This window comes from Hydra viridissima, unplaced genomic scaffold (assembly GCF_058129835.1).
Source record: "Hydra viridissima isolate aposymbiotic clone 2 unplaced genomic scaffold, HvirCarnegie_v1 scaffold_10, whole genome shotgun sequence".
Taxonomy (NCBI): Eukaryota; Metazoa; Cnidaria; class Hydrozoa; order Anthoathecata; family Hydridae; genus Hydra; species Hydra viridissima.
In genome coordinates this window covers 15,302,435-15,323,510 of record NW_028324309.1, presented here as the reverse complement: position 1 = coordinate 15,323,510, position 21,076 = coordinate 15,302,435, and the positions used below count along the sequence as shown (strand labels likewise).

Sequence of the window (21,076 nt, the reverse complement as noted above, 5' to 3'; positions counted from 1 at the left end):
TTCGATACTTTCGGATCGGATTGCAATTCGAAAAATTTTTTTCGAATTGGAATCCGAACCGATATTATTTTTACGGATTTATACGGATTCAGAATAAAAAAAGCTTTCGAATTAAGATTCATTTTTATTTATTTATAATATTCAAATATACAATTAAACGAAATGATTTCCTTGTTAAGAAATAAAAAAAAGTCAAAATCACACTGAAAGTTAATCATTTTCCAAACTCATTTCCTGGCCACACAATGTCTTGAATTTTACTGAGTTGCTTAGTGTTTTCTTTCATATATACCAACATCTCAACCTTTGAGATTGAAAGATTGGTTCTTCTAGAGCTGTATATATTCCCTGCTGTTGAGAAAACTCTTTCAGATGTTGATGATGCAGCAGGTATACAGAGGTTTTTTCTGGCCTGCCTTGACATTATTGGGTAAATATACTGGTTTTGTTTCCAGAATTCCAGTACATTTGTATTTGCTGGAACTGGTTTTGAATTCAAATACCCCTCAATTTCAGTAGAAATGGCTTTCTTGGTGCTTGTTTCACCTCCAGGATTAATGTAACCTGCACCAAACACTTTCTTCCTCAGTTGTTCAGTGAAATCAAAGTCGTCATCATCTTCATCATCCAACATTGAAGGGGAAGGAGTGCTTTGGCTAGCCAAAATTTCTTTTTTTGACAGTTCTTCCATAGCTTTTTTTACTGCAGTTTTGACTACTTCAAATTTTTCCCCCTCATCCACAAAGCGCATGCCCTTGCTGTTAGGATCTAAAAAATGAGCTATAGAGAATTCAATATTCATCAACTCCCCTTCGAATCTTTTGTTTAGATCTTCATTGAAGTAGTGAGCAAGCTCTGATGACACCTCAGTTTTTGGCTTGATCATCTCCCTTGCTAATCTTCCTCTGATGTTGTATAGGCAATTAATAACGGAACAGATGCTAACATTCTTTTCACTGCTGCATTTCTCAGAGAATTTTGAAAAGCCTCTCAGAAGCCGGATGACAGATTGAATAGATTCCACTTCATCATCTGTTGGTAAAAGATCTGTCAACTTACAACCTCCAGAAACAGTAGGGTTCGGATTCTTTAAAGAATGCATCGCCGGAAGAAGATCCACCACAGACTCCATTTGATGGAGGTCAGAGTTCCATCTTGTAGGGCATCTCTGTACTAACTTCGTTCTGGAGTTTTTTAAGGCTTTGGCAGCATTAACTAAAGTCATAGCTTTTTGAGAGGACTGGTTGAAGTGACCTACTAATTTTGTTATTTTGTGGTTGAGAATTGACCATTTTGGACATCTTTTATCATCGACAGCACCACTGACAACTAGATTTAGACGGTGGTCGACACACCAAATTGCACTTTGAACCCCAATTGATTTCCTAACACCTGCTTGGACATTAGCTGCACCGTCGACTGTTATCCAGGTTTTGACTCCAAAATCAAGTTCCAGTTTGTTGATAGATTCATTGAGCTTCTTGGCAATATTGTCGGCAGTATGTTGTTCGGGGAAGTAGGACATTTCTACCAAGAAGCGCTTTAATTGGAACTTTGAATCTATATAGTGGAGTGTAAGGCTCATGAAAGACAAATTAGTGTGATCAGTGGTCCACACGTCGGATGTAAAGGCCACTCCATCAAGATTTGACTTGTCTGAATTGAAAATGTTTTTTACTTGTTCCTTGATGAATTTAAAAAGGAGAGGAATGTATTTTGTAGATATATTCTTTGCTGTAATGGCTCTGAATTGACCGTTGGTTGCAGTTCTCATCATCCGGGTGAATGCGTCAGTTTCTATAATAGAAAATGGTTGAGTGTCCTCAATCACCCATTTAGTAATGTCAACAACAGTTCTTATTTGATTGATGTCAGTAACTTCCCATTCAGGTTTGGTAGCCTGTTTTCTGCCTTGCAGTGTCTGTGTGTTGGAAGTGCCACAAGTTCCACTTGGTCCAGGCTGTGGCGATACTGGTGTATCTTTTTGTGTTTGTGGACATCTCCTCTTTTTTCCTCTATCTTGTGTTTGTTCAAAATCTGAGTCTTCAGAGGCAAGCTCATCAAAAATGTCTGGTATTGTTGATTTTTGCTTGTCTTTCCTTTCTAATTGTTTATATAAATTCAAGTGGACTCTTTTCAAATGGTTTCTTAAAGGACTTGTGGTGCTTTTATTGATTAAGTATATTTTGCCACAGGCCTTGCATTTTGCCTTTTTTTTCTTCCACATTGTTGAAGAATTCCCAAATATTAGACAGCTTAGGCATCTGAAAAGAAAAAAAAGTGAAATAAAAAAAAAAAAGAAACGAATCGGATTGAGTTTGCCATATCGGATCGGACGAATATTTCGGATTATTTATTGAATTTAAAATCCACAAAAACGGATCAGATTGTTAATAAGGATTACTTTTCGGATTAAAAATTCGAAAACACGGATCAAATCACATTTTCGATTTACTGACTTTTTATTGAAATATTTGCCTCAATATTTCTTTAATAAAACGTGATAGTTTTTGATGCATACAAACAGTTTCCGAAAAAGAATTAATTATTAAGTTATTTGAAAATTTTCCTTAATATTCGTCTTAACAATAAATGATATTTTAGAGGCATGCATAAAGTTTTCAATAAAAGAACTAATTATTTGCCTTAATTATTGAAATGAGCGTAACAATTTTTCAAACTAGTTTTTATCTCTATTTCTATTTTTATTTCTGTTAATATTTAAGTAGAAGAAATATTACAATATAAATTTTATCGGACCAATCCACTAATTGAAGCAATCCGCAAAGCGAAATAATTCGCAAAGGAATTCGATCCACAAAAAAAAAAAAAAAAAAAAACCGCAAAAATTCAGTTTGAAATATTCTTAACTTTTAAATCAAATTAATATAATATTGGCTTACCGTAATAAATGTAGGTGAAGAATAGTAGACTTGATCTGTTGAACGAATTGTTGTATGTTAAGATTTCCAAATAGAACTGATTGAAAATAAAAAAGAAATCCACTATTTATAGGACGCGCACATAATAAAAACGTAATTTTTTTGGACCACACCATTTAATGGTGACGCGAACGGAACGCGATTCGTATAATTCGCTAAACGAATTAAAGTTAAATTGATTTGTAAAAATTTTTCGGATTAATAATCCGAACAGCAAAGAGAATCCGCAAAAAAAAAAAATCCGCTAGTGGTTCGTAAAAATTTTTCGGATTGATAATCCGAACAGCGAAGTGAATCCGCAAAAAAAAAATTCGCTAGTGGTTCGTAAATTAGCTTTCGGATTATTAATCCGAAAAATTTTTACGAACTGACTATTTTAATCCGCAAAATAAGTCGGATTGGCTTTTTGCGGATTTTACGAACCGAATCGGCGGTGCCTAGTTTTAACTATTGAATCTGAAGACACATTTTGATATTTTGCTTAATCTAACAAATTAAATTGTGATAACGTCGTTAATAGCTGCTTCATTAGACACAAATTTAAATAGATATTTCCAAATCACTCCTTTTGGTGAGGTAACAAACAAACGGACAAGATGGCTGAAAAATCAAAGATAAATTCACTCGATCATCTTCAGAACTTCACCCAAAGGACGCACGTTTGTTTTAACCTGTTTTTTTGTTGTTTTCTTTTATAAGTAAGCTTATTTTTAAAAAAATAAGGAAAACAAAATAAGAGACAACGACAGTTTCTTTCAAGTTCTCATGCAGAACTTTAATTTAAAAGTTGTCTTATTATGGTATTTCAGTATCTCAGATGGAGACAAATTTAGGGAAAAATTAGAAAACGAGGCGCGGCATTACGAGAAATGTCGAGATGAAAAAAGGTGAAACGCAAGTCCCCCTGAGCAATATAAAATAAGAGCAACAAATCAAATCAGATGTGAATGGAGGGCGGGGGAGAGAGAGGAAAACGGCTGGGATCATTTAAAAAAGGATAGCGTGGTTTCGTCAATTTAATACTCATCAAATCTTACTTAAAAGTGTGTTGACCGACGTAGGCCACTAAATAAACTAAACACGCTAATGAATTCTGACAATAAAGCCTATCAGCTTCTCGAAACTCCTGTTAATTGTTCGAATTGAAATTTTGGAATGTCCTATCGGATCATTTCCCCGGAATAAATACAACTTGTGTGTTTGTGTTTTTTTTTTTTTTTTTAATTAACTTAAAAATTTTTTCAATAAGTATGAAATAACGTGAAAATAAATAACATAGTCTCGTGGTAATTGCCATCGTCTTGGTCCAACACTAGTTTTGCTGTGACAGCAAGTTAATAAGCTGCGATGAAAAATATCTTCGTTACCATGATTGTCGAAGCCTTTGAAGGTTTTTTGAAATTTACTTGTGTTTGCTGAACTTGAATTGGTTATTTTGCGAATTTTTGTTGGCATTTTCCATCGATAGTTGTTAAAATGTTTGGGAGTAAAATGCTGAATGAGATTGGTCGGTAAAGAATCTTTATGCCTTATTGTAAGTAATAACCAATTAACAAGTCCTTTGTGTAAGGAAACGCGCCCTGGTAGGCACCAGTGGTTAAAAATCTTATATCGTAACTCTTATTTTACGTTCTGATATGAGGTTTACCATAGTTAGCAAAATTTTTAAACTCTACGATAAGACATTCAATTTTGTAATTTTATTGTACATTAAAGTTTTTATTGGGAAAAGTACAATATTTGACTTTAATTCACTCTGATTTATCTTCTCGACGCTACTCGTTTGAAGAATTTGCCCAACAAGATGAAAACCACAAGACGCTCAAGCGGTGCTTAAGATAGAAATTTCCATAGACCACAGAAAAATTTTACGCTTATTAAATTATTTCATTAAATGAAAAAACTCACTTAAAACATATATTTAGTTACATGAGAACAAAATAGCAACGATTAATAGAGACGTAATTTACCTAAAACATTAAAAAAAAAAAACAACAAAGAACAACTTGTACGATATATTCGTTTGTTTTTCTTTTTTTAAATTTTTCACAACATTTATTTTAAAAGGTTTTACAAATACTAAAACATAACTACGACCACAGAATACTACGACCACAAATACAATAATTTAAGAAATTCGCCGCTTATATACATCGATATCTACGTACAGTTGCTTATAGAACCCCATTGAAGCAAATAAAAAAGATTTACATCATTTGAATACGCATTTAAGAAATATCACTATTTACAAAATATCTTGATTCTAAGTCCAGTCGTCAAAAAGCGAATGAGTTATGTTCGCCAAAGTTCGCATTTCAAAATACCGAAGGTATCTCAAGCAAGTTAACTTTCAATCTTTAAGATTTCCTCTCAGTTTACTTAGGTAAGACGCGATAAGCCATAAAATTCATCAAAATAAGAACCATTTCAAACCAGGTCGTTTCTATCTATTTTATATATATAAAACATGAAGCTGCGCGATTTAAATAATAAAATTAAATGTAATCATCACGTTAATTTTTACAAAGTATTTTTTAAAAAGTAGAAACTGATTAATTAAAATCAATATTTCACCGAACGGTTTAAAAGCTATAATGGAGAATTTAGATCGGAAGATGTTTTTTCGAAGTTTAATTATACATTAACCCCTTTTGCAAATAAATCAGTTATTCAATAAAAATAAGCTTCAAAGTTAACAAATATAAAAGAAATATAATATACGCAAGAGCTTTATCGCATATAATATAAAATGAAAAGTGGATTTACACACTGACGTTGTTTGTTAAACCCCAAGCATCACCGTCCGAAGTATGTATAAGTAGGACATGATAATTCAGATTGAGTGACTGTCGGAAAAGCTGGGCGATGTATAGATGCTGCATAAGACTGGGAATACGGAGAAGAAACACGACTCATGCAACAATGACTACAAGAGGCTTGCTGATGAGACATAGCATGAGCCATATGCATTCCAGAGTATTCAGAATGTGAGCTACATAAGTCAGTGTGAAAAGCACTTGAAATTGCATTAATGGTACAACCATGGTTCGATGGTACAACCATTGTTTGTTGGCGCAAAGAGTTTGTAACTGGAGATATATAACATGTTGGCAATATTTGCACTGTCGAGGATGTTAATGATGGTACTACTGCCACAGGACTAAAGGAATTTAGAGAGGGCACCAAAGACGGTAAGGACGTTATGAACTCTTGATGAGACTCGAATCCTTGGCAAGCAGGCTCTTGTTTGCAGACGATTTGTTCTGTAGCTGGATGGAGATACCGTAAATCCATATATGGGTAGCTTGAAGTGCTTCCTAATAAATGAGTATTCCTTTCCGTAAACGAAGTTTGAGGACTTCTGGCATTATGAAATACTGGAAATTCTCTCATATTACGAGATTGGACTGGACTGGGTGTTTCAGCTGCAAATTTCCGTGAGTTAAATGGCACAAAAGGCCAACTTTTTTCAACCCCATAATGATTAAATCTACCTTCATTTCTTTTAGTTTGTTGCAAATCACAGCTAAATGACATGTCTTCCTCACTCTCACTGGTACTTGATATTGTGATCACACTCAAAGGAGATGAGGGACTGTCTTTAATATATATAGGTGAGGTCCTTTGACTACAAAGAGGTTGTTCATTAGGTGAAATACAGAATGATTGATTCATGTAATGCTCAGGACTGTTAGTAGCACTCAAATGAAATTGCCATACAGGAAAAGGAACTGGATTCCACATGCTCCATGATGGAGCAACAGAGTTTGTATTCATATGTTTGGGAAGTGATTCAACTGCACGTACCCAAGAACTACTGTGAACTGGGCTCCCCACTTGATCATCAGACATATAGCCACCATCCTCAAGAGAATTTTGCCAAGATGTTGGTGGCATGGGGATAGTAGAAGCTGGAGGTGGTTGCTGCATTCTGAAAAAATTTAACTTTTTTAGAAAACAAAACACAAAAACTCTGGAATTATGAAATTCTTGAGTTACCTTTTGGGTTGATGCAAGCAAAATTAAAATCAAGAGAATAACTGAATCTTAAAACTTTGTATTTTGTCAATTACATGCAGTTAAGGAGTCTAACTAATGTGAAACTGATATGATAATATCATAGCTTCTTTTATACCTTTTAGCCCCTAAAATGGTTTTTAACTTTAAAATTCTTTATTTTTCTTGTCCCAGCATGCTAGAATATCACCTAAGACTTCAAAAAATTTTTTTAAATTATGCTGAACAATTCTAAAAATGTAAGAAACGGTGCTATTACAAAATGGATTCACTATATAAATTGTGTTAAATAATAAGCAAAACCCACACAGAGATATATACTTCAAGAATCTTTTATTTATTTATATTTTTATATATATATATATAGTATAGCAGAAATTATGTTAATATTTCCAGTAAGAGAGCTCAATACAGCGCAGAATAAGTAGAGTGAATATATTATTATTATTATACAAACTAAATAATTAGTTTGGTTTATATTACATTACTTAATCACACAAAAACTTGAATTGGATGAATTCATCTTCCAAGAAAGAGAAACAATCACAAAAATGGATATGATAGTAAAGAATTTTATTAATTTATTTTCAAAAACTCAATTTTAACAACTTAATCCTCCATAAATGAGCTACGTAAAGCTGAAGATACTGCTTGTGAAACTCAAACTTAACTTTTTGGATTACATTGTTTGGATTACTATTGTTTTAATAGAACCTTAGCCTGATTCAGCTAAAAACTCATAACCTGATGGTGGTAAGTTTCTAGATCTAAATTTTTTAGCAATTAAATTTATTCACTTCTTCTCACTGGAGAGCCAATTAAAAAGAGTTTTCATTAGAATTTGTCCTTAAATTGCACTTACATTGTTGGCAAACTAAACCCTCAGAGATAGCAATTAGTTAAGAGACAAGAAAAAAAAAAAAAAAAAAAGAGGTTGTTAGTTTGTTTGTGCTTATCTTTCTTTAACAAGTCTCAACAGAATATAGGTGAATTGTTTCTCAACATATTAAAATTTTGGTCAATCTAATTGATATTTAGGATAAATATGTATAAGATAGGGTCAAGGAAGACAATTATAGATATAATTTATAATTTAATACAATACAAACCTATTGCATTAAATATTTAAACAAAATAGAATTAACAAAACCTTATCATAATTGGATAAAACGAGTGAGTTTTTTTTTACTAGGGATGTAAATAGGGTTATGCAAATAATGGATAAATTATGTAAATAATGGATAAATTATGTAAATAATGGATAAATTATGCAAATAATGGATAAATTGAATTATTTAAATAGCAATCAATTTTGGGATAACTAGTTTGAGAATTTGCTTCAAACATTTGAAAATTATTTATTTATAGTTAATAGTGACCTTAAAAAACATAATTTATCAAACTAAGTTTAGTAATGAAAAAGCCAGCTGTACTGAAACATCTTTCTGATGAAGGTGGCAAAGAAGAAATTATCCTAAAAAATTCTTTGATTATTTAAATAACCACAAAATTATTCAAATAATTTCAAATAAAAAAAATTACTTGATTTTTTAAATAGTTATTTACTTGAACAGTCCTAAATGTAAAGTAAGTTGATATTCATTGACTAAAGTAACCAAAAAAAAGAAAAAAAAAAGAATTAACTTCATACTTTAAAGAAGTATGGCTAAGAAATGTAATACAGAACATACAGTTAAAATTAAATATTACAACTAAAGAAAATACCTCATAAATGGCTCTCTCATTGAATAATAAACAGGATGTCTCTGTACTGAAGGAGGTAGATATTGAGACTAAATCAAAAATTTTGGAAAAAATAAAATAAAAAATAAAGAAAAAATTGTTCTCTATCATCAGAGGTTGGAATACACACCTCAAACTGTGATAAATGTTGATGGGATGAAGAAGGAGGACCTTGCATGCGGTGTTGATAGTAAGTATGCAAATGTCGAGCATTAACATCACACATATGTAAAGATGAACCAGCTGGTGCAGAAACAGATGAAGCGTTCCGTTGAGCTATTGCTTGAGCTTTTAAATAAGCTATGGCATCCATTACTTTAATAGAAGATTGGACCCTGAAACAGAAACATTTATAACTTATAATTATCTTAACATTAATATAATTTGAAAAATGATAATAAAAAAAAACTTTTGAGAAATAAAAGCACTTTCATACATCTTTTGATATCATAAGAAATGGAGCTATTTATTTTACTTATTGGTAGAAAATTGATGTTTTAGAAAATTTGTAAAAAAGTCCAATTTTCAATATTGTACACAGCTAGCCTAAAAATAAAATGTTACTATTTTTTTTGGTTTACATTTTGATGATTTCTTAACTTTATTTTACCATATTTGCCAATATCAATTGATTTTGACGAATACATTGCTGGTTATCTCAAAAATATTGTTTTGTTTTTTTGTTTTTGATTTATTTCTAGTTTTGTCTTTTATATTACTTTTACTTATGTAGTTTTCATTTACATATATTTCTAGTAATATAAAATAATTGTAAATCATAAATTATATAAAATAATTTCTCAGAAAATACTTCCAGGTGTATGACTAACTAAAAACAGAAGTAAAAAACTAACATAAGACTTACGTTTTACAGTAATAGAATTGTGTCAAATGAGTGAAAGTGAAAAAAGGGTGGCGTAAAACTTCTGCAGGTTTTATTCTTTTTACAGGATCTAACTCAAGCATTTTCTTTAAAAGATCAACAAACACAGACCTAAAATATTAAACAATTTTATAATAAAGTAACAAATGAAATATTCAAACCAATAAATACACCTAAATATATTTAATTTTCATAAGCTTTATATTTTAAAAATCCCTGCAAACAAACCACTGCAATATATTACAAAAAGATGAAAAAAAAGTTAAACTTGCAAGTAAAGGATTTTTTACTTACACACTAATTAACATTTTGATTTATACAGTATTAAAAGGAATTAAGTAGCTATATTAAAAAAATATAAATTACCGGTCTACACGCTCAGCTGTGCTTTCACTATTGCTCATGTTTGATGGAAAATTTTTCTTCAAAAAAAACAAAAAAAAAAAAAAACAAATAACAATTCAGAAACAAAGATAAAAAACTTTGTAAATTAAATTTGATTTTCTGTAACAAATTAGTAACAATAATTAAATTTCAAAATAGTAAAAAAAAAAGGGTGCATTAGAAAAAATAAATAACTTACCAAAACAATATCATCTAGATGATTGAAAATGTATCTTCTACTGCTTTCCTCCTTCCTTAATCTTCCTGAATCAAGTTCATACTCATCAGATCTCTAGCAAAAAATAGAATACTTGAAATCAATAAAAACACTTTTTCATAGGTATTAGAACAATAGCTGTATAGAAACTCATTTCAAATTAATTAGGTTGAGTAAAGGTATATTTTAGAAATACTTGGTACTTTACATAACTTTAGGAAAGATTTCATTTATTTAAAAACCAAACACAAATCGATACTTGATAGAGATCAAACAAAAGTAACTTTATATATCGGAGCTAGATAACGTTTTTTTTCTAGCCACTAGAATTAATGTTGTATTTACTTTGATAAAAGAAACTAAATATTAGAGAAAAGTTAAAGTCAGTTAAAAGCAATTTTTAAAATATCTATAAACAGTCAACAAAGATTTAAAAATTGATCTAATCAGAAATTTTCTTTAACAAAGAAGATTTCATTACAACAACAATAGCAATACAATTGAAAACCTTTTAAATCTAACTTTACTTGTAATTTTACAAAATAATGCCAAAGCCATTTTTGCATTCTCATCTGAAATTTACATGGTTCGCATGTGATATATCCTTGCTTAACAACATTTTACAAAGGTAACTTTATATAAACAAATATCTGTATATCAAAGATCTTTAGCAAACAAAATCAATTATGGTAAAATATGTTAAGCATTTCAAACTTTAAATTCATCTATGAATTATAAATATAATTTAAGAAACAATAACTATATATCTAATGATAATTAGATTTTAGAAAATCTATTTTCTTACTGAGGGAATAAAAACTTTTAAAAATGATTACATATTTTATATATATATATATAGATCTAAAGGTTATTTATAAAGATCTAAATATCTTATTATCAAAAAGAAAAAATTCTAGACCTTCAGCACCCATTCATACTGCCCATATATATCCAGTACTCTTTTGAAGTAGCGATTTCGCTTAGATGGTAATGCAGCTTGCAGAAGGTGCTGAGGAGGAAGACCTTCAGTTTGTGTTATATAACGTATCTAAACAATTTGAATGAAAAAAGTAACTTTTTAAATATGCTTATTAAACTGCTTAAATGTTAAAGTTAGATAATGAACTTCAATCATTTAGTGTGATTATAAAAAGATTACCTGATCATACTCACTAGGACCAGGATACAGTGGCCAACCAAGAAATAGCTCTGCAGCAACACAACCCAGTGACCACATATCAATTGCTTCATCAAAAGGCAGTCCAAGAATTATCTCTGGGGCTCTAGATAGTTATTAATTTCAAAAAAATGTTCTTATTTTGTATGAATAAAAATTCCTTGTAAAAAATCCTTTTAAAAAGTCTTTTAATAAACTAAAATAAACTTTGAAATTATAAATAGTTATAATAAATACCGATAATATCGACTTTGAAGATAACTGGAAGCCACAGCTTTTGATGTATGAGTGGCACTACCAAAATCAACTACTTTAACTCTATATGGCTGACGCTCTTGCTCAACTAGCATTATGTTTTCTGGTTTAAGATCTGAATGAATTAAGTTCATTTGCTTAAGCTTCATCAATGTTGTGGCAACCTGATGAAGTATTGGTCGAACATATTTTAAACTTAATGGCTTAAATTTTGTGCTCCGCAGAAAGTCGTAAAGATTTTGCTGGAGCATTTCAAACACAACACATGTATGATTTCTATGAGAAAAACATTCAATTGCTCGAACATAATTATACTCTTCAGAATCTTCTTGCATAAGTAAACTAAGTATGTTAACTTCAACCTCAGCTTGTTTTCTGTAAGATGGATGGTCTTTAGAAATTTTTACTGCAACTAATTCATTTGTATGACGTTTCCAGCATTTTACAACTTGACCAAAAGTCCCTTTTCCAAGGAATTCTAAAACTTCATATTCACCTGTCATGGAACGCAAAATCTCATGAGCAGTGATTTTGTAATCATACAGTGAATCATTGTTTTCAGTTTCTTGATGAGAGTAATTCTTAAGTTTTCCATGAACAGGGCTGTCATCAGGAATAACAATGAGTTCATTCATCATAAACATGTATTATTACTAGCAGTATGTAGTATATTTATATATATATATATATACGTATATATATATAAAAATATGTATTTCCAGGGTACTATAGTCAAGTTTCCAAAAACTTCCAACAACCTTCTTCGAAAAAGAATACAGTTTAAGCCATAGTATTTGCAAGAGTTAACTTAAAAAGTTCCATTGCTTTCAGCTTTGATGCAAATGCACTTGTTAAAGGCGAACTGTATGCCAACTTTTTTGAAATACGTATTTTCTATAGTCGAATTATTAGTTTAATTGTAAAATACTTTACTAACTACCACTAACAATTTAGAATTTGACCGTTGTCCTTATATCTTATAAATAGTATTGTATTTGTTGATAAAATTTATATGGCACATCAATTTAAACATAAATCAGTCCATTTACACACGACAAAGCCAATTTTGATATCTTCGGGTCTGAAACGTGGGAAACGTTCAGTAATTCTTAAATAAGTTATGTATGAATAACAACCATATTTCATTGATATGCATCAGACATTTTTGCTTCCCGAATGCGGTGGTTTTTTTTAACACACAACACGAATAATATAATACGCCGCGCGGGAAAGTCAGAGGAATGGGGCGAGCTAAAAAGGAAAATGAGTTCATCTCTACCCAGAATGCATTGAAATATTTTTTTTTTTTAATATCGTTGATTGGGTCGAAACTGCACACATCAGTAATCACATTGAGTTTATTATGCAGTTTTTATGAAGACTCACACGGTATTTAGCTTACAATCGTTGTGATCGAATAAAAAATTATCTTAAGAATTTCTTAACTCCACGTTGTGCAGAATGTGAATAGAACTAGCATTAGGCAAATTAACTTAATTTTCTTCTCTTTGATAAAAAAGCACTGCAGTTAAAATTCTTCAACTACTTTATATTCTCGCTTTTAATTTTGATGACCTTTTTCCTAAATTCAAATATTTTTTTTTTTTTTTTTAAACGATCATCGCAAAATAAAGTCATTTTTGGCATATGTAACCTTGCATTTAATTCACATGTACATATTTTTTAAAAAAAAGAGCAGTTAACATTTAAAATAATAATTATAACTAATCATAAAAAAAAGCATGTTAAATGTGAATATTATGTACCTTTTTTCTGTTGAATTTATAGACATTTTTTTAACCACATACACACACACACACATTTATTTAAATACATCATAAAAATATTTACTACATTTGTGCTATGTTTAAATCAAATACCAATTAAATAATGAATAACCATTAAAAATATTAGCTTAAGTTTTTTGGTATAAGACAATATTTTAATATTTTTAGTGTTAAAATATTGGCCTTAGATTTGCCCTTGTATTGGATTCATTAGTGGTAAAATAGGATGTTATATTGTTTAAAACTCACTGCGATGCACCACAGTTTTAAATATTAAAAAAATTGATTGAGATGAAGATGGAAAAAAGGGGAACATAAACTGATGAAACATTTTTAGAACTGTTGGTTTAAGGTTTTTATTATAGATAGAAGAAGATGCCTTTATCTATAAGGAGAAAAAGTTTTGTTTGAATCTATTTCACCAAAAAAACCACTTTTTATATGTGGTATTTGAGCTCAATTTTATTACTTATTTACTTATAACTATATCTCTGCTCAATAAACCTAAAAACTAAAATATATAAATATGTTATATATCATAGTTTTTGTTATATAACACAAAAATACGAAGAAATATGAAAGGAAAATTTTTTACAGAGCACTCGACAAATGAATTATTAGCAGAAATATGGTTCCATTACTGATAGTTTTTAAGGTCAAACTCAAGCCCAAAGCCAGTTATCTTGTAAAGAAAAAGCGTTACTAATGACAACCCGGACGGATATCTTCCAGAAGGGGAACAAGATGTTTTTCTGGGTAGAGTTGGCATGAAGTCAACGAAAAAGTTACTGAAGAAATTAAAATCTTCATGCAGAAAGTGCTTTTATTTATTGACGTGTGCATAACTGATTTACTTTTGTATACTTTGGTATTTTAAAAAGTGGTAAGAATATTAGCGTTCAAAATGACATAAAAAAAAGTACATGCACGTTGAAGTTTGGAAACTCACACCCTTCCGAAAATACATATTGATCAGAGATATCGAGTCTTTGAACTAATTAAATATTAGCCTTTGGATATGAACCAACGATTAGTTTTTGTAAAACGAAATTTGTTGACAGTTTTAAGCATCTCGTTTGTAAATGTTTTTAGCTTCACGTGAAGTTTCAATCAATTAAAACATATGAACGACCCTTAAGGTTATGAACTGAGAAAACTGTAAAATATAAATTTTCAATTGAACAATCGAAGCAAAGTTTTAACTTCGGTAAATCATTTTTCTTGGTCTCAGAAAAACTGATTGGACAAGGAGTTTGGATTTAAACTACGTAGTATAATTAAAAAGAAATATTCGAATCGAGTAAGTTTTTTAGCTAAAGTTTTTTTTTAAACTTGTTGAGCAGGAATGAATGCAAAATGTTTTGCTCTCAATTTTTTGTCTTCATTTTAGGCTTTTTTATTCCCCTTTATTTACGTTTAACTTTCTTGATTTTGAGTTGTGTTTTAACCCGAATGCTTTGTTTGCGTATGGCGAATATTTTATCAAAACAGGAACGCAACAAAGTATTATAGAAATCTCTTTTGGTCAAAAACTTAGAGGACTTTTCTCTTTTGTTGTTTCTCTACTGTGACTTTGTTCCAAACATTTTATGGATACCTACAAATGTTCAATTGCGAAATATTATTAAGCAATAATACATAATGTGTTTAGAACTTCACGCTTTAACGCATTTCTGGCTTTATTGCATATACAGAATTATAAAGTATACTACAATTATACACCGTTTTGATCTGGTGTTAGAAAAGAAATATAGCATTCAAATTTCCAAAACACATTATATACAAAAAGCTTCATAATAATAAATTGGGAGATAAAAATTTGACCTTATTAAATTTAAATAGAGCCTAGAAATTCTTTCGTTTTTTCATTTAAGTATATCTACATGCACATTCCAGTTCAAATATCGGAAGTTTAAGAGGATTATTATTGTTGAGAGAATAACACCAAGAACAAAGCAATAGAATATCCTCATGGATGTGGTGCCAACTTAAAAATTATAAAATTTTTTTTTTGTTGTTTTTATCGAACAAGCTTATTAAGCAGAAACCATTCATATTCTACTAACGACTAAAGTTTCTTTGATTAGCAGAAAAAAATTCGTACAATATGCTTGTTACATCATTAACTGATAAGCAAAGCCGTATTTGGGGTTATAGTTTATAATATCTGTCCATATTTACACTAAATTTTCTTTAGTAAACAAAAAAACAAAAAAAAAAAAAAAAAAGAATATCAAGTTAAGAATCAATAAGTTCCTTTTAAAGCTTACACTTTGTCAAAATGGTATGTTCCATTAACAACTAACATGTTGTTATCGTGAAATAAGTTTTTTAGAGAGGATACGATCTAGCTTTAAAAACGTATATAGAGTATAATTGTTTTTCTACTGAAAACTGGTTGCGAAGCGCACTAAAGTGGATAATCTTAATATAGAAATGTCGACAAGCGTCAAAGTCACTTGGCGCCAAAAAAAGCTTTTTTTAAATTCTTAATTAACCAAAACATATTAAGCTCGTTCAATGTACGATTTCGAATCGAAAGACGTTATGAAATATAAAACGATATATAAAAAATCACTGTTTCGAAACCGATTTAAATATCTAGAGAAATTTACGATTCTCTAGAAAAATGTGTAAGACTTGACATTTCAAATTTTTTTTAGCGAAATATTAAGGCCACTTTATTTGATTTTAGGTATCTAAAAGAGTGCTGTTCGAAACATAATTTAAAAAATTGGAAAACAACAGCAATCTATAGTTACAAGTAACCATAAAGACATTTCAAACATTCAAAACTAAATTTCTTTCTTATTATACAACTTTCTTTTTATTTTTTGTTCGATCTTTCAAGTTCGAAAAACATTGCAACACGAAAATATGCAAAACCGATTACGCAAATTCTTTTAAATTGCAATCGTAAAGTAGTTTCCGGGTAACGTTTTAATTGAAAATAAGAATAGATAATTAAGTCCGATTTTGAAATAACCAATTGAAGACGACTTTTTATTCTCCTAGGTCTTGAAAAAGAGCGTTTTTTATAATCCAGAAATTTCCTTGGTAAAAAAGTTTGCTTTTTTTAGAGTTTGAGATAGATTAAATAAAAGATAAACAAATCAATGAATTTTTGAGTGAAATAATCAATATAAATTTAAAGAATATCTACAATAAAAATAATCCATGCACAGAAGAAAAACGGAAATCTGAATTGGATGTAAATGTGAATTTCAAAGTTTTTACTACTTAAGCGTTTAAAAAGAACTAAATTATCGCATATCGTGGGCCACCGGAAATATATTCTTCGCATTAAATAATTTATAATGAAAAATCCTTCTTCTTCCGTTCTTTTACAGAGGGAATTGGTTTGGTTAGTACTTTCAAGATTTTTTTTTCTTTAGTAAATATAACTAATTGAAAAAAAAAAAAAAAAAAATGAAAAAACGAAAAAAGCTTTGTTAGAGCACTGTTTGATGTTTTGCTCACTGGTTAAAAAGGATCATTACCTAGTTTAAAAATCTAATAGAAGTTAAAAATTTTAATTACTTTTCAAGCGTTTTCTCTAACAGTTCATTGGCTTTGATAAAAACATCTGACTTGACGATTGAAATTAAGTCCATTTTGGCAACGAATTTTACAATAAGAATGGTTAATTAAACATTCAAACTGCCAATTGTTTTTTTAGATTTTTCTCCGCAGCAGTTTATAATTATATTATTTATTAGCTCTATATAAGTCTGTTTTCTATTAAAATTCTCACAACAGCTGATTGAATATGCCCATAAATCTGAAATACGCTGGATTTGCAGATATATTCAATAGTTATGTACAAGAATTTTTCGAATCATTTTTGCGTCATTCAGAAGTACGAGTATTTTTTATTATTTCTTAATTTAGGCGAGAGTCAAGAGATTAGAACCAGTAGAAGAACAAATAAGCAATTATTAATTAATAGAGAAAAACAAATTCAACTAATTCTTAAAAAAGTAGTGCAAACCTTAAAAATAAAACATTAGAAGCAAATTTTGATAAGAAATTTGCTACCGACAAATTATATTTTAACAGATCATCTCAAAAGACTATAGTTGAGGTAATAAGAAGCTGATTCAGCAGTGGTGCACATAGGAATAATTGTTGGAATATGTTGTAGTAATGTGTTGAAATACCTAACTACATTCATTATTTTTTCGATTGAAAAATACATTTGCGTACTTTAACTTCGATGGTAAAATCAACGCTTTTTATAGCATATTATAAAATATTAATAAATGCATTTTTACTTACTTTTACTAGCTATTGTTTTATTAAATAGTTTTTTAGGCTTTTTTTTTTTATCTAGTTTTTATTTTTTCGCAGTTAACTATTTTTTAGAAGATTTAAATATTCTGCAATATACTAGTATATGTATAAATATAATTCTCTACAATTTTCTCACAGCCGTGAGTGATACAGAAACACGGTCGTTCAAACTCTGATGACACTTTCGCTGCCAACTACGAGTATACTCGTAGTTAGTTGGCTATATTCGTAGTTAACGGGACTTTGATATTTGCCAATCACGAGAATACTCGTAGTGCTTTTTTTTTTTTTGTCAGTTATATTCAGAATAAAAAATACTATAGAACTATTTCAGAATAAAAATATTTTTTTTATTGAAATGTTTATATCTAGCCTTGGCAATGAGAATGAAACCACGCAAAACAGCCTTGGCAAAAATTAATTATTGCAGACATTATGGCTCGGCAAAGAAATAACTCATAATTTAAAATAGCTCGGCAGCGAACGTATTAATAAGCGACAGGTTATTGTGCGCAAGCGCAGTTGGATTATGAAAATTTTAGAACTTTCAAAATAGCTACGGACCTTCGTTACAGAATAATTCTTACTTAGCGACCAATTTTTCATTACATATCGTGTTTTTTAAAATCGTCTACGTTGATAACAAGCTTTTAGGCTGTTAGTAGTGTCTCGGTAACTTAATTTTATTAAGAAGTAAATAAAATGAAAGGGGAATATTATCTTATGATTGAAGAGGATCTACCTAAAAAAAACTTTTTCTTTGAATTGTTTACCAATTTGGAAGTCTTTTTACATTTTTTTTGAGCGGTAAACCTTAAAAGCTTTTCTAATTTTACTTATATGAATTTTTTCTTGTTCAAAATTTACATCTAACCATTGTCCTAAATTGATAACATTTTATTTATATCGTTTGTGAAATAAAAATTTTCCTTATGTAAAAAATTTGACTAAATGTTTCTAATATATTTAAATAAAGTCTTTTATTTAATATGCAGTTTTTTATTGACTTATTAGCTTTATTTAATTCATGAATATAAACAACGTAATGCATGTGGTTAAGTTTGATGGTTATTCACAAGAACTATCCAAAAAGTTTTACTATTTTTAGATGAAAATCCATTACAAAAATTTGAATCTTATTTACAGGGTCTGTGGATATTTGGTTGGGAATAAAAAGTATCCTATTGGAATAAACCAAAAAAGTAACATTGAAATATGTATTTCATGTCATGTTGTCAAATTTAGAGAATGTACACTCAAAATTTTCAAAACGTTATGATACCATAAAGAATGTGATCAAAAGAATGAAACCAACAACTCTTCTTTTAAATATGAACTGGAAAACTCATTGTGATGAATGCTATTGTTGTCAGCAGGTAGAAAAACTCAGTAAAAGTTTAAATGTTACTAAATCACTAAAACAAAAATAAAAAGCTTATTAGTCGCCCTAGTATTGGTAAAAAAGTGTGGTCATCTTCCATGATTGCTACCATTAAAAAAAGCATTGTGACAGCACATGACTTGGAAATAGATATTGAAGAACTAAAAAAAGAAATCAATCCTCATTTACAACTTTACCAGTGTAATTTTTGTGGTAAAATACCAAAACAACCAGCAACTCTAAAAAAATGTGAACACTTATTTTGTTTTTTCTGTCTTGTGGAAAATGTAAAGGTTAACCAACTCAATGAAACATTATGTCCAAAATATAAACAGCTTATTCTACCTGAAGATTTGATTTCCTGTATTAAAACAAATTCTCTTTTAATTATGTTAACTGTTGCATGTATATGTAAAAAAAAGTTTAATTCAATCAAAGAATATGATTTAGATATTATTCATAAGTGCATCTGCCTTGATAAATCATTAATAATAGCACAATCAGCCCCATTGTTATCATCATCAATATTCTCATTTGCATCTAATTTGGTTTCATCATCATCATCATCATCATCATCATCATCATCATCATCATCATCATCATCATCATCATCATCATCATCATCATCATCATCATCATCATATCATCATCATTATCATCATCATCATTATCATCATCATCATTATCATCATCATCATTATCATCATCATCTTCATCATCATCAACTTCTTCATCATCATTTATTAAACAACAACATTTCTAATTTTAATTAAGGCTTTTAATAAGCATTTATTGTCAATAAAACAACTGTATAATCTAATTAGATATAGTTATATTCTCAATAACTGTCTCTACATTACCAAACTAGAAACCAAGATTGATGTGGCAAAGGCGTAACTATGACGAGGGACACACACCCACATAGCGTTGTCAAAACCAATTCATGAAAAAAAAAGGTTTTTTGTTGCAGTTTGATATTATTTATTTTCTCAATTGCCGTTAATTTTAGTATATATTTTGATGAATTGGTAATTTGTTTGCTTTCCTTTTGCTTCATATTCATGAACAACGTCTATGTATTGATGCAATGTTTCATCAGCTGTTTGGCAACTTTTTACTGGTCCACTATATATAAATATATATATATATATATATATATATATATATATATATATATATATATATATATATATATATATATATACATGTATGTAAATGGGTAATAGATAAAATTAATTTTAGAAAAAAATAATTTTAAAAATATAATGAAAGTTCTGGTATCATGTCAAACATTAAAAAAAAAAAAAAAGGCTAATCACATAATTCAGTGAAAAATGTTGAAAGTGTCAAAGAAAAAATTAACCACTTTGTTTAGGGCACATTTTTAATCTAATTTGACCAAAGTTTTAACTCAAGAAAACTTCAAGCTAATTAAAAAAAATTTTAATCTTTAAAGTTGATCAGTAAAAAGTTGCCAAACAGCTGGAAACATTGCATCAATATATGTCCTTGATCCTAAAATAGCACACAAATGTTTATTGTAATAACAAACAATAAAGAGACCAATTATGAATACAAAGCAAAAGTAAATAAACCTGTAAAAGTAAGGAGTGAGAAGAGAAGTAATTAAAATTAAAAAAAAAAAAAACCTGAAAAAGTAAACAATTCTTGCTATTGGTTTGCCTAAGCAAACAAATAGCAATAAAATCCAATTCAGAAGGTAAAAAAGGTCAAAATGTAAAAGAAAAAATGTATGTATGTAATGTATTTGTGTGTGTGTGTGTGTGTGTGTGTGTGTGTGTGTGTGTGTGTGTGTGTGTGTGTGTGTGTGTGTGTGTGTGTGTGTGTGTGTGTGTGTGAGTGCTAAGATCTGATAAAAGAGTGCTAAGATCTGATAAAATGTTACATACTATAAAAACTCATCTGAATTTTAGGGAAAAAAAAAAATTTGATTTCTAAGCTCAGAAAATTAGATTATGTGTTTTTAAAAGTGTAAA

General features: G+C 29.5%; 1 protein-coding gene and 1 pseudogene across 3 annotated transcripts; one reads left to right on the top strand and one right to left on the bottom strand.

Moving 5' to 3' along the window:
• Nucleotides 1–4,948: 4,948 nt before the first annotated feature.
• LOC145181484 (uncharacterized) lies at nucleotides 4,949–12,536 on the bottom strand. Of its 2 annotated transcripts, XM_090100354.1 has the most exons (10): nucleotides 11,601–12,536; nucleotides 11,346–11,469; nucleotides 11,106–11,234; nucleotides 10,714–10,794; nucleotides 10,169–10,261; nucleotides 9,952–10,007; nucleotides 9,568–9,696; nucleotides 8,833–9,037; nucleotides 8,685–8,752; nucleotides 4,949–6,873 (listed from the first exon to the last, which is right to left on the bottom strand). In XM_090100354.1, the coding sequence occupies exons 1-10, from the start codon at nucleotides 12,260–12,262 to the stop codon at nucleotides 5,739–5,741; spliced, it is 2,682 nt and encodes an 893-aa protein (XP_089956480.1). In that variant the 5' UTR covers nucleotides 12,263–12,536; the 3' UTR covers nucleotides 4,949–5,738. The 2 variants fall into 2 exon arrangements, with proteins under 2 accessions (XP_089956480.1, XP_089956481.1); XM_090100355.1 differs by lacking the exon at nucleotides 10,714–10,794.
• A 4,472-nt stretch (nucleotides 12,537–17,008) lies between these two features.
• LOC149883333 (uncharacterized) lies at nucleotides 17,009–19,684 on the top strand (annotated as a pseudogene). Its single transcript, XR_016456590.1, has 2 exons — nucleotides 17,009–17,264; nucleotides 18,071–19,684. The product of XR_016456590.1 is annotated as an uncharacterized LOC149883333 (transcript).
• The last annotated feature ends 1,392 nt before the right edge of the window (nucleotides 19,685–21,076 follow it).

Coding starts and splice junctions, on each gene's coding strand:
- LOC145181484 (XM_090100354.1), bottom strand. CDS start 12,262: ATGTTTATGATGAATGAACTCATTGTTATTCCTGATGACAGCCCTGTT. Junction 11,470..11,600: donor CTTCAAAGTCGATATTATCG/GTATTTATTATA, acceptor ATAACTATCTAG/AGCCCCAGAGATAATTCTTG. Junction 9,697..9,951: donor ACAGCTGAGCGTGTAGACCG/GTAATTTATATT, acceptor TTAATATTTTAG/GTCTGTGTTTGTTGATCTTT.